Source organism: Cannabis sativa, chromosome 3, assembly GCF_029168945.1.
Source record: "Cannabis sativa cultivar Pink pepper isolate KNU-18-1 chromosome 3, ASM2916894v1, whole genome shotgun sequence".
In the NCBI taxonomy this organism is placed as follows: Eukaryota; Viridiplantae; Streptophyta; class Magnoliopsida; order Rosales; family Cannabaceae; genus Cannabis; species Cannabis sativa.
Genome location: NC_083603.1, coordinates 44507086 through 44522118, shown reverse-complemented (window position 1 = coordinate 44522118; position 15033 = coordinate 44507086). Strand labels below are relative to the sequence as shown.

Below are 15033 nucleotides of genomic sequence, written 5' to 3'. Positions count from 1 at the left end.
AGATGGTTATATTTAAAGACTTTTGTCTAATTAATTATTGTTCATGTACTAAACTATGCTCCAGACTTTGATATCTACCAAATCATGTCCTCGAACTTTAACATATGTACTAAATCATACCTCCTGAACTTTCATCCATATTACACTTTTTTTACTAAAATTAAACAAGTCTTTAAATCCAACAATCTCAATAGTTCAGGGGGTGTTTTTAACGATCTTAAAAGCTCAAGGGACATGATACATATCAAAGTTCGGGAGTAAAAATCTTAATTAGCCTATTTTCTAACATGTTGGATAAGAAGAGATCGAAATAAATACAAAAATAAAAATATGACCCTTAATAGGCTACATATGGTATTTTTACATGGATTATCTTGGAGTTCGGCATAATTAACCGAAAAACTAACAAAATGATGGCTTCAGTTGGGGTAGCTTTGGGATTTTGCCTTGCAGAATTTCGAGGTTAACAGAATAATCTCTTTTTAGAGATGTAATTTTGGATGTATAACTTAAAATTGACACGTCCACTCCTATAGGACTGGAAAGAAAAAAAGACTTAAGGGAAATAAAGTTAACTTAGAAAAGACTTTCTTTGTTCTTTTGCATTTGATATTTTGATGTTTCCATAGAATATTTTAAAACCCATAATAGTTCAAAATAAAGCATACAAAAATCCCCTCAAAAACAGAGCAAATTATACTCTCCTATCTTATGTAATTTTCAGCAGAAAATAAGAATCTATCTAAGAGTGAAACTCGAAAAAAAAAAAAAAAAGACTTGTTCTTGAAGCATGCAATATTGCGAACTCAGGCTTTACATCACCATTCCGCCATCAATTGTAAAAACCTAAAATGAAAGAACACAAATGCATATCACCTTTTCTGGACAAGCTATTTTTCTTTTTGGCTACAAGTGTTTCGGAAGTTGCAAGTAAAGGATTGTACCTGTCCAGTAATATAACTAGCTGCAGAGTTAAGTGCCAAGAATTCTACCAGTCCAGCTACTTCCTCAGGTTGACCATATCGTCCTGTGAGAGTGATTAAAAGCTTAATCGTATCCTAATTTGACTGTTATAACTATAAAAAATGGAGGTATTTATTTAGCTCACCTAGGGGAATGATCTCCAAGATCTTCTTTTCTATGTCTTCTCCAAGTTTGGAAGTCATATCGGATGCAATAAAACCAGGAGCTACAACATTGACCTATGAAAAAGAAGGATTTATTATTTGCTTCGAGGTATATCATAATCAAGAACAAGAAACTTAGAATAGAAATGTTTCTCCCAATACAATTTATAATTTGATCCTAGATTACTTACATTAATATTCCTGCTGGCATATTCTTTTGCAACGGACTTGGTGAAACCAATCACACCAGCTTTCGCAGCACTGTAGTTCGCTTGACCGGCATTTCCAGCCAGACCAATAACAGATGCTATATTCACAATTCTCCCCTGTAAAAGAAAAGACTATATAATGAACTAAGGGAGTGCAGAAAGGGAAAAAAAAAAGCACAAAATGTAAGAAAAATCATTCTGAGACTAAAAATTAAACCTCTCATCTTTGTGAGGTGCCAAATTGTCATTAAAAGGAAAATTTATATATTTGGGGGGTTCGAATTTGTGACAAAATATTCTGCTTAAAAAATCTTCAGACTTACCTTCCTCTTTTTCATCATTATTTTAGCTGCAGCCTGTTTAAGAGAAGAAAGTTAGACGGAATAAACTTCATTTTCATACATCGGACCACCACTCTTGTTCTTTTAGGGAAAAAAAATAGAAAAGGGAGTACAAAAATAAAAATTGTTGCACACCTGAGTGCAAAGAAAGACACCGGTAAGATTTAGATCAATCACATCTTGCCACTGGGCTTTCTTCATTCTCATCAATAATGCATCCCTAGTTATTCCTACAAAACAACTTATACAGCAAAGTCAGCTGAAATTAAAAGACAAAAAACAAAACAAAAAGTTGATAGAAAAGTGATAACTGCAAACCTGCATTATTGATCAAGACATCAACTGTTCCCCATGCATCAACTGCCTGTAAACATTTAAGTGAGGGTGAGGGTACCTGCAAATAGATTTTCTTTTTTTCCTTTTATAGTAAAGCCAAATGAGGTTTACTTACAGTTTTGATCATCAACTCTACATCTTCTTCTTTTGAGACATCACCACCAAAAGTAAGAGCTTCACCACCATGTGCCTCAATCTAGAAAACACAGTAAAGTTTCAGAATACTATCTCACATGATCAACATTCTGGAACAGCTTTCATTTATAGATGTATATATTTCATTTTTAAATGACTGAAAGATAGAAAGAGGCGCAACGAAATATTAAATCGATGTCACTATCAGGAATGAAATGGAAAGGAAAGAACAAACTGATTGAACACAAAAGAATGGTCAGGACTCAGAGACTACAATCAAATGTCAAAATGGCTATAAACACACCTCCTTGGAAACTTCTTCAGCCTCCTTTGATGACCTTGCATAATTTACAAGTACCTGTAATAGTAATTGAAGCTCATAACCACTAACAACATAAAGGTAAAACAAAAAATCTTCCATTACAGTACACAGCAAAGTAAGATTCTGAGCATGCACTAGAAAATTTACAAGGGTTTTATGATGGCCATAATTTATAAGGAAGTTTAGAACTTGTTTTCACTCAATAGATAGGAAACTCAGCTACATTACTTCATCCATAGTTAAAAATATTGTAATCTCAGGACATACTTGCAGACACTTGGTAAGAAGCCTTCGAGATGTTATTTGTTAAGTCTTCTTAGTTATTCAACTATTTGTTTTAATTTAATTTTGAAATGTATTCAACAAGCCAAATATAAAAGTAAACACATTAATTTAAATGTAAAGTAATTATAGAATATTCAGAACATATCCCATTTTAAAGTAAAAGATTTTAAAGGATTTGTTTTATACGCCGTATTAAATAGTATAATATAATATTATATTAAATTACAGTGTATATCATATAATTGTATAAAAGTATATGAAATTTTGATTCATATCAAAATATTGTAGATGTGTATATGTATATGTATACAACTCAATGCCAAACATAATTCTATATAAAAATATGTTATATAATACAATTTAAAATACTAACTGGTTATTTATAGTTACTATTGTTCATTTCACAGAATCAAATTTAGAACGAACATAATAATAATAACAATAACAATAATAATAATAATAACAACAATAATAATAATAATAATAATAATAATGATTAGAGACCTTACAACCAGATTTGCCCAAAGTAAGAGCAATTGTTCTACCGATCCCTCTCGAAGCCCCAGTAACCACAACCACAGGCCCCTCCAAATTCTTAGCTACAGAAGCAACACTCGATTGCTCAACGGCTGCAACCTGAGTCTTGATACCTGAGAAAGAAATGAAAATAAATCATTCAATCATGTAAAAATCCAATTTAGATTGAAAAGACGTAGTCAGAAAACTGAAGAATGTAGGATTTTACCAGATGATGAAAATGAGGATGAAGGTGTACGTTGGAAAGAAAGACCAGGAAGAAGCTGAGTCGATGATCGAAGGCCACCGAGGAGAGGAGAAGAGCAGCGAAATGGGCCTGAAAGTTTAGCCGGAGCTCTGACAACGTTGAAGGCAATAGTGGCGGCCATTGAGAATGCGAAAGCAAAGTCTCCAGAAGAAAAAGAGGGGAAGATTGAGGAATTGGGAATGGAGGGAAAACCTAAAGAGACTACATTAATGGCGGACGGAGATTACTACTGCTCCTACGCCTAGTTTAAAGACTCACTTCTTCTTTTAATTTTTCTTTGAAACATTAAGGTGTTTTTCGAAGTAATTGTGTAATTACTAGGGGTGCGTTTGGAAAGTCACTTGAGAATTGGAATTAGATGTAATTGGAGGTAATTACACAGTTGGACGTATTTGTGTGACCACTTAATTACATAATAACTGTGTAATTAGAGGTAATTGAGAGGCCTCAATTACCCTCTCCAATTCTCATACCCCATGAGAATTGGGTGTAATTACACTATGTAATTACATACTAAAAACAAATTCAAATTATTTTAATTAATTGCTATGATATTTTAATTATTTTTAATGTATTGACTTTTCTTTTTTCTATCAATCATCAAAAAATATAAGGTTGGATTATATTAGCATGTTGTGTAGTTCACAACTTTATTCGCAAGTAAAATTGGGATGATGAATTTTTCGAAGAGGACATGGAAAATGAAATAGGAAATTGTGAAAGTTTGAACAATATTGATTTTGATTCAGATTCAGATGAAGAACTTGGTGACGGGCCAACAGATGATGACAAGCAATATATGTTTAATTTTAGAGATATAATAGCTCAAAATATATAGAACGCAAGAGCAATTAGATAGTCTTAAAAATATTATTTTAAATATTTGCTACTAAATTGTTATAGTTTTGACTTTATTTTATGAAGAGATTATTATTTATTTATATATTATTAATTGATGAAATTTATTTTTAAATATTATAATATTAATTTATTATGTAATTACTAACTATCATGCCAAACATGATATTAGGAATTCACATGTAATTACCACTTGACATCCAAACACACCTTGTATTTTAAAATACAATGTAATTACACTGCATAGTAATTGCTATGCAGTGTAATTACACTGCATAGCAATTACTATACAGTGTAATTACACTGCATAGTAATTACTATGCAGTGTAATTACACAGTTGTTTCCATATGAATTCCTAATAGCTTGTTTGGCAAAATAGTTAGTAATTACATGAGAAAATAATATTTTTTAGTAGCTAATGTTTAATATGGAAAGTTTTTAGCAATTACACACTGTAATTACATTCAATTCTCATGGGGGACCATAAGAATTGGAGAGTGTAATTGGAACCCCTCAATTACTTCCAATTACACAATTATAGTGTAATTACATGATCTGACAAATATGTCAAATTGTGTAATTACCTCCAATTATACACAAATCCAATTACATTGTGGCTTTCCAAACACACCATTATGACTTTTATTTTTGGATATAACATATTTTGGATTTTATTTTTGTAAAAATTAAGTAAAAATAAATTTTAATAAGAACCTAATTTGTAGATATTATGAGAAAATTAGTTATGTTTTTTTACATTTATTCGTATTAGTAATTGTTTATATTTAAAATAAAAATAAAGATCGTCAAATATCAAACTCAAGGTATTGTATGTACCATTTTGAAAAATACAGGTTCACTTGTTATATAATAAAACAGAGATTTAGATCGATATTTTTTTTTCAAAATACATGATCTAAAATGATATTAACAATTTATTTTTACTAATTTTAATTAATTCATTCATTTATTAGTTTTCTTTATTCATATTAGTTTTATTACTTTATACTAAAACATTTTTTTTTAAAAAAAAAATATCTTTTATGTATATAAATGTAGCTATGTGATATTTTGACATCACTTATGTAACGTCCCCGCTTCAAGCCTCCATTGGGCTCTTACTCCCACAGAATAATGACTCTTATACACGAGTACGCCACTCTGATTGCTTCCTGGATTGACGACTGACCCTACAGACCAACACGAGTGTTTCTAACGTGCTTTGTCCTCACTCGCACGGTCACCCATTTTGAAATTGCCCCAAGCCAAGCACGCTTAACTGTGGTGTTCTTTCGTGATGAGCTACCGAAAGACATGCATCTTGTTTTTCATAATATTAAATTAAACCCTGTAATTTTTCTCTAATTTCGTCTGTACAAACCCTGTTATTTTCTTAAACAGGCCACATATAAGGTCTAGATTCTTGATCATTGGGTCTAGACAGAAACATACAGTATCAGTTACTTCCAAATGTTCCTTTAATAAATTTAAATCGGAGTCTGTACTGACAAAACTGAAGAAAAATTACAGTTTTACAAATATTGGGTACTTATGCCGCTAAAAATAAACATTGGGTTTATGCCGCTTACAAATTTAAAACTTTGGGTACTTATGCCGCTATTTACCCTTTATTTTATAATTTTTCAAAGTTATAAAATTAGACATACCCAATTAATACCCAGTTCATCATCATTGTTTATTTGTAGCTTTTAAATAAATATTCGTTAATAGTTGATTAATAACATGCTCATGCATTAGTGAATAACATGTCGTACATAAAAATCACACACAGTTATAATATCATGCATATCATAGTAGAAACATAACGTATTAGAATTGTCCTATGTGTTTACCGTTTTGTAACTGAAAGCATGTAAATTGGTTAAGATTAATTTAGAATTAACTTATTAATTTAAAATAGTTTTAGATTATGAATTAAAGAGTTAATTCAAATTTAATGATTATGACGAGAAATTTATTTATAATTTAAGCCTTTTATTATAAATAAATTAGTCATAATTATTAAAGTGGTTAATATGTATTAATCATGAGAATTAATAAAATAAACACATTAACTTAAAATATTCAGTGGGAGAATAAGTACATGTCAATGTAATCTACGACCTCCATTATTTGTCAAAGGAGTATAGACTGCATCGAGATGGCTTAGATTTTATCCCCCTAAGGAAGGTATGTATCTATACTATTTTTCAAAGTTGATCTCTTAACTACAATAAGAGGAAGTGATGTATTTTAGTGCAATATCAACCCTTAAGGCGACGTTACTAAGTTAAGTCATAAAATCTGAAATAATGGGTTACTCTTACAAAGTGCAACTAAGCTTCATAGTGGTTAGTTGTTAACTTGGCCTAATAGTGGTACTTTATATTTTGAAAAAAAAAATAAGATATTTAGGTTTTAAAATAATAAAGATGAGTATTCTCTCATAGGCTCAATGAAAATGATTAGATACTGACCCTAAGGCGACGATCAATTGTCAAAGAATTTTATCGTGGAATAACTTAAACAAGATTTTATGTGTTTTACTTGTATGTGATCATGCATCACGTTTACAGTAATTTTGAATTGATACTTATTATTCATGTATAATGATTATGTTACTTTATTTATTTCAGTCATGTCTACCATGCCAAATCCCCTCACTACTTTATTAGCACTTGAAAAATTGAATGGTGAAAACTTTTATAAATAGAAATCGAATTTGAATTTAATGCTAGTTTGTGAGAATTATAAATTTTTCCTAACTAAGGGGTGTTCTGAGGAGCCCACTGCCGATGCCTTGAAAAATGTTCGGGATAGATATGATGCTTAGATTCAATCCAAAAATAAGGCCAAATTTTTAATGCTTGTAAGCATGGACGATATTCTGTGTAAGACAGATGAAGATATAGAGAATGAATTCTCTACAGGCCATGTTTGGGCAGCAATCTAATCAAACAAGACGTATGATGCTACTTGTAGCTACATAAATTGTAAGATAAAGAAGGGTGTCGCTGTTAGGACTCTTGTATTGCACATGATTGAGCTAATTCATGAGGCAGAGACACATAGGGCTATTATTGACGAGAGGACTCAAGTGAGTATGATCTTTGAGTCGCTATCTCCTTACTTCAAGGCTTTCACTACAAACTATATGATGAACAAGCTAAAGTTCAACATGACTCAATTGTTGACTGAGTTAACCATGTTTGAAAACTGAGATATTTTAAAGTTAGTTGAAATTTCAAATTTTGAAAAGATATTATTGATTATTCAACAATCCTATAATTTTTTCGAATTATATAGTTAATTTTAACAATATGTTAAATTATGTAATTATTAAATATCTCAACAATATTTGTTACATGTTTTATTTATTTAATTTATTGATTAAATCTAAATTTATTATGGTTAACTTGTTAATAGATTTTAAGATCCAAATTAACTATAGTTAACTTGTTAATAAATTTTTATCAATTTAATTGAGAGTAATTTGCGGTATATATACTTAAGTTTAACTTTCGGTTGCAAATAAATATCTAAGTTTAATTTTTTGCAATAATAATATCTAAGTTATATTTGTGAAACTCCGTAGGTACCTAGCTATTAAATGTCTAATCATTATCCACGTGTCATTTTTTATTAGTATATGTAAACTATTTTTTTAAAAAAATAAATATTTAATAACCTGGACTAATCAGGGATTACCACGTGGCAATTTACTTAACACTTAATATTTAGGTACCTACAAAAGTTTTAGAATTATAACTTAAGTATAATTACCACCAAAAATTAATCTTAGGTATTTATTTATAACTAGGAGTTAAACTTAGATATTTATATCGTAAATGACTCTTTAATTAATAATTTTAACAAAACTTATTATTTAATTGATTTAAATAGCTATGATTAACTTGTGAATGGATCCCGTGATCCAAATTAATCATAGTTTATTGTTAATAAATCAATTAAATAATTTATAATAAAGGTATATTTTTTCATATTCCTTTCATCTATGTCATAAACCTAGTAACATGATAAAAGATTCATCCAAATTAATGTATATGTGAGCCTATATTTTTCTTATGGACTTAGATGCATATATGAGCCCTTTTTTTTATATATATATTTAAATAGATTAGGTTGTTAAATAAAATAATCACACAATGATAGATTTTATTTGGGCCCATTTAGAATTGACATATTCAATGAGTAACAATAATTTAATAAAAGTTAAATTCCTCTCTTTTGGACCTTGTGTGAGAGTTAGGGGGTCATTAGTAATGGTAACAATATACTGAATCTAGTTTTCTCTCACATGAACAATCCTAATTGTGAAGGTCTACTTGCCTTGTTTAAATAATTGTATCAGGCTAATTATATTAGTTTAAGATAATAAAAATTTCTTAGCAACATAATAAATTCCAAAATATTTGAAATTAATTTTTCAATAGATTATTTTTGAATTAATTTAGAGAAACAAACACTAAGTTTAATAAATAATAGTAGATAATTGATTTTTAAGTAAACTAGTTTGTATTTTTCTAAGTATTTAATTAAATAGAAAATTAATAGCAAACTTGAATTTTTTTTTCTTTTAAATTCAAGATACTTAAATATTGGATAATTTTAATATTTAATTAAATAAAAATTATATTTATCTTGAAAAATAATTTTAACTAATTTTAGATCAACAAAATTAGAATTATTTTTTAAAATTTATTTTATTTTACTTTATTAAAATTTTAAAAATGATATATTTCATCTTTATATATATATATTTAATTTTTCAACATTAATTTAATATAGTTATAGAAAATAAAATTTGAGTTGAAAATTAATTTTTCATTAATTTTGGACTAATTTAAATTAAGTAATTTTCAAAATATTTATTTAAAATTCATGTTGAGGATGGAAAATTAATTTTTTATTTATTTTCAGATCAACCAAAGTTTAATTTTATAAATATTAAATTAAAATTTATATGTAGATTTATCTAAATAATTAATTTAGTTAAATATACTGATATTAAAATAAATAAATAGAAAAATAATACTTGTAAATTAATTTTTAGTTGATTTTACCACTTAAGTTAGTAATTTTCATGTATTTATTTTGATAGGAAAAATAATTTTTAAGTATTGAAAGTTAACTCTGTTAATTAAATTTCAAAAGACTAAAATAAAATTTTAATTGAAAATTTTGTTATTTTGGTAGAAAATTAATTTATTAATTTTCGACCTACTTATTAAAATAAGTTCATAAAAAATTATTTTAAATTAAAAATTTATACTTAAGGTTGGAAAATAAATTTATTTATTTTTTAATATTACCTATCTTAGTAATTTTCATTAATATAGATTAAAATTTATACTTTGGATACAAATTAATTCCTAAGCTAGTTATTTCAATAAATATATAAAAAATAAATTGTCAATATAAATATGTAACGTCCTACTCAAAGGAACGCCATGTGTCGTGATTACAATTAACTAATCCCATTAATCAGGGTTCACAAGCCAAGTGATTTAAAACAAATAATAAACTTAATTTAAATAAATTACCAGCAATGTTACAAACTTTATTTCAAACTAAAATATTTGTAAGTTACATAAACCCCTGTGTTACGCTCACATATCTATTTTACATATAAGGCATTAATAGGGTTTATCTCAATTTTAGTTACCGAATCTAACATAGTTATGCCTTGTCCGCATAACTCTTCTCATATATACACAATCCATTGTTAGAAATAATAGAGAGATTACAATGGAAGAATAAAATAAGATGAATCAAAGACTAAGACAATTACAACTCTAAACAAAATATTACAAGGACAATATATTAAATAAAGAGTTACAATTTCGAAGCACAAAATACAAATAAAAGAAAAGAGTTACAACTCGAAACTCAAAGATACAAGTAAATGTAAACCATATAAAAGCATATATATAATAGTGTATATATATGATATAGAATATATATAATGGATGATATATAGAAGATATAAAGAGTGTAAATATAGTATGTATATATAATATATATAATACTATATAATCAAGATATAAATATATAATAGTATATATGTAGGAGTGTTTAGAGGAGAACAAGAGAACAATATAAAACTTGAGAATATAACAAAATAAGAAAGAAGGACAAACACCCAAAGTGGAGATGGGGATCACCAAAAGCTTGAACAAAGTTTCTACACCTTTGTCCAAGAAGATTATTTCCCCCTCTATGAAACACTTAGGGCTTTGTGGAAATACTTCTAGGAATTATTAAGCCTTAGAACTCTCTAGCTTTGTGTTTGAAAGATAGAAGAAAAGAGTGTGTCTCAAAGGGTGAACCAAGGCCTCTATTTATAGTGTTTAGGATCACAAACTTTGAAATTCAAACATTACACACCCAATGGCTGTTACCATTTCTTAATGAGGGTGTAAACAGTGACGAAGCCAGAAATTTGGCTCAGTGAGGGCTTGAATAAATATTAAGTCAAAACTAATAAAAATAACTGATAAATGTATCTTTTCAAATTTTCATCTTCAACAAAATAAAATAAAACATTGTCATAAAAAAAATAAAATAAAAATTACAATCTGCCTCGACGACTTTTCATGTTTTGAAATCGCTGCATGATGACTTCATTGTCAAGACTATTGAAGATGTCTTTCTCAATGTACACAAGTAAACAATCATTCATAAATTGATCTCCCATTCGATTGCGCAATCTACTTTTCAAAATATTCATAGAAGAAAATACTCTCTCCACTGTAGCAGTAACAACAGGTAGAATCAATGCTAATGTAATTAGTCGATACACTAGAGGATAAACAATATGCTTCTTTGTCTCAACCATTTTTTTAGCGAGATCGCCAATACTTTTCAAACCCAAGAAATTCTCAGTGGAACTTACATCAAGAATGTAAGTTTCAAGTTGATTATCGAGCATGATAAGCTCAAAAGTAGAAAAATCTCTAGGGTAATACTCAGCAAATCGGATCAACCTTTCTTTATCAAAAGCTTCAAATGAATCACTAGGGCACAAGGAATCTAAAGAGAGAAGTAATTCAGTGTTTACCTCGTTGAAACGTTCATTTAGCTCTTGAAGTTGCATATCAATAACAGCATAAAAGAATTCCACACGAAAGTGATGTAAATTTGTCATTTCTTGAGCATTACGTCGTGATCGACCTTGTACAACATATATATCATCCATAGTAGGAACATATACATTATATTTAGTACAAAATGTTGAGACTTGAATAAGAAAGGAATCCCAACCATTGTCTCTCATTGCTTGCAATCGTTTCTTGCAAATTTCCACTAATTTCATAGCATTTGCAATATCTTGATCTTTTCTCTGTAGTGCTTTTGACAAATCATTTGTTATGCCCAACATTGCTTTCATAAAATGTAGACTAAATATAAAATCAAATGTCGACATCAAACCCATCAGATTACTTGCTTCAAACTTTTGTTCAGATTCTCGAGCATCGTCTACTACTGTTCCAAGAACATCAGTTATGGGAGAGAATAAGTTAATAAAGCTTACCAATGTAGCATAATGTGAATCCCAACGAGTATCACTTGGACGCTTAAGATTGGTTTCTTGATTTAGCCCTCTTCCACTTGCAATTTCACCACGCTTGAGTGCTTCAGAAATAACAACATCTTGCTTTTCTCTAAGAATATCACAACGCTTGGAAGAAGATCCAACAACATTTATCACCCTAGTTACCACACTAAAAAGATAGCCGACTAGAATATGTTTCTTTGCCACGGCTACTAGTGCAAGTTGAAGTTGGTGAGCAAAACAATGAACATAAAAGGTTGATGGATTCTCTTTCAAAATAAGAGTTTTAAGACCTTTGAACTCTCCTTGCATATTACTTGCCCCATCATAACCTTGTCCCCGCAATTTAGATATGCTCAATCCATATCTAGAAAATAATTTATCAATAGCACCTTTAAGTGACACAGCTGTGGTATTGGCCACATATTCAATCCCCACAAAACGTTCAATAACATGTCCATCTTTATCTACATACCGTAATACAACAGCCATTTGCTCTTTAATAGAAACATCACGAGATTCATCAACTAAAATAGAAAACATTGAATCCCCAATTCCTTTAATGATGACATCTAGTGTTTCAAAAGCTGCAGCCCGTACAATATCTTTCTGAATATCAGGTGATGTTAATTTTAAATTCTCAAGAGCATTGCTCAATGAAACTGCTTTAATGTCATAATCATGATCGGAAAGAAATTTTAGAATTGCAAGAAAGTTACCTTGATTACTTGAGTCTTCAGATTCATCATCACCACGAAAAGCAAGTCCTTGTCGTAATAGTAAACGAATGCAATCAACCACTGCTTCCAAACGAGTTCGATACTCACTACGAGCTTGCTCCGATTGTTTTACAAAAAATGTTTGAATATGTTGTTTTTCGTTCATTAATGCTTCACACATTTTTCTAGCTGTATTGTGAGCACTAAAAGGTTTTCCAACATGAGTATGAAGCCTTGATTTTGCAAGTTTGAAATTTTTGAATCCTTTACTAACAAATGCATCACCACCTGATTGCCCTCCAACATCTTCTTTAAACAGATAGCAATATAAACAAAAAGCTGCATCCTTTGATACACTATATTCAAGACAATCCTGATAGTCTGCATACCAAGCAACATTGAAGGCCCTTGATTAAGGTCCAACCTTTTCTGATGGAAATGACTTGAGATGAGGTTGACAAGGGCCTTTTTGCATATATGCTCGTCGAACTTGATCACGAACTTTTGAAGGATGGTCTAAAATTGGTATTCTCAACCCGGGGTCACTTTCAAGTTCTTCAAGATATGTGTTAACATCCACACGACTTGATTTTACAGTTCCATCACTCTTTCCCATAGAAGTTGAAGACTCTTGTATACTTTTAAAATACCTCTTCATATCTATTTGTAACAAATATGTGAAAGATTAATATTATGATTTATAATTATAATTATGAATTAAAAAATCCTACTTGAATTATGAAATATAAAATAATGATAGCAAACAAATAAAAAAAATCAACTAAATATAAAACACACAAGATATACTCAATAGACAATAAATATTATTAAAAGTTGTTATTTCTTGTTTTTATATTTTCAATGAAAAATTATATAATCTTTTAAACACACAAAAAAAAATAATATATCATATCCATATAAATCTAGATTCAAGAAATAATAATCTTCATACACATAAAAAATGGCAATGACTCATTCAAATAACATAAAAAAATTAACCACTCAAACTCAAAAAGTATTAAAAAAATAGTTTGTCTTCTTCTTGTTACTTTGTCTTATACTAATATCATAGAAAAGAAAAATATCTCTTAATTTATTTAATTAAAAAATTGAAAGAAAGATAAAAAGAACTTACTATTGTAATTAGCCATTTGGTTGTGCAATGATCTTTTAAAATTGTGTTTAAAATAATCCTTTTCAAAGAAAGAAAAGAATATATAAACACTAAAAAATTAATCAATCTCTCTCTCTTAGCCTTGACCTCACTCTCTCTCTCTCTCTCTCTCTCTCTCTCTCTCTCTCTCTCTCTCTCTCTCTCTCTCTCTCTCTCTCTTGTCTTGTCGCTGTCTGTCGGCGTGAATGGATTGAGAAGAAATGAAGATGAGAAGGTAAATGTATTATGTAGGTTAATGTAAAATAATATTATTTTATTTTTAGATAAAGTGTTATTTTTATTATTATTTGTATTGGGCTATTTTTAAAATGGGCTTGATTAGAATAAGAGTAGACCCATGAATTATGATTAAAATATTGAGTGAGGGCTTTTGTGAATTGGGCTTTAATAAGTTGAGTAAAGTGAATTAATATATATGTATATATCAATATGTGAAAAGTTTAATGTATATATTTGAGTGAGGGCTTTAGCCTACACATAGGCTAAAGTCCCTCCGTCCCTGGGTGTAAATGGGATTAAATAGGTGATTTGGAGGTTATGGGAGTTGTTAAAAGCCATCCCAATAGCAAAAAACGGTTTACTATTAATGCTGAAAAAAATAGTAACTAGTTATTAGTTACTAAATTTTTCAGCTTTTGCAAATAACACTCCAACCTATTCCAAACCATTTTCACTTTATTTTATTTCACTTATACACATTATAAATGATAAAATTCAATCCCCAATAACTATATTTGAATTATAGTTTTTGAATTTAAAAAATTAAGTTGTGTAACCACTCTTTACACACTTAATTAATGATCATGTGGAAGTTACAAAATATTAACTCCACCTCTTATGTTACAGCTATATGTAACTCCAATCACATTATATTGTGATTATTACATGTATATAATTCCCAATTATATTATATATAATAATATATATAATATATCACAATTTTAATCTTAAACATTATATTATTTAATAAATAATATAACATTCTCCCATTTGGCTATCACAATGTATCGATATTGTAGATACATCCTCTTTAATAATTGGAATCTCAACTAAGAGATCTCTTAACCATTTGGCCTCTTTCCCAGTGGCAGCTAGAGCTATAAACTCTGTTTCCATTGTGGAATGAGAAATACAAGTTTGTTTCTTGGACCCCCAAGAAACCGCCC

General features: G+C 29.0%; 2 protein-coding genes across 2 annotated transcripts; both read right to left on the bottom strand.

Annotated features, from left to right (window-relative positions):
• Window positions 1–566: 566 nt before the first annotated feature.
• On the bottom strand, window positions 567–3838 carry LOC133035382 (3-oxoacyl-[acyl-carrier-protein] reductase 4-like). Its single transcript, XM_061111231.1, has 11 exons — window positions 3501–3838; window positions 3260–3405; window positions 2453–2506; window positions 2129–2209; window positions 1996–2041; window positions 1813–1907; window positions 1660–1692; window positions 1319–1453; window positions 1109–1202; window positions 945–1027; window positions 567–846 (listed from the first exon to the last, which is right to left on the bottom strand). Exons 1-11 carry the CDS (start codon window positions 3658–3660, stop codon window positions 814–816), a joined length of 960 nt encoding a protein of 319 aa, XP_060967214.1. The 5' UTR covers window positions 3661–3838; the 3' UTR covers window positions 567–813.
• Window positions 3839–10990: 7152 nt separating this feature from the next.
• Window positions 10991–14983, bottom strand: LOC133036098 (uncharacterized). Its single transcript, XM_061112580.1, has 3 exons — window positions 14848–14983; window positions 13118–13353; window positions 10991–13039 (listed from the first exon to the last, which is right to left on the bottom strand). The coding sequence occupies exons 1-3, from the start codon at window positions 14981–14983 to the stop codon at window positions 10991–10993; spliced, it is 2421 nt and encodes an 806-aa protein (XP_060968563.1).
• Between the last annotated feature and the right edge of the window lie 50 nt (window positions 14984–15033).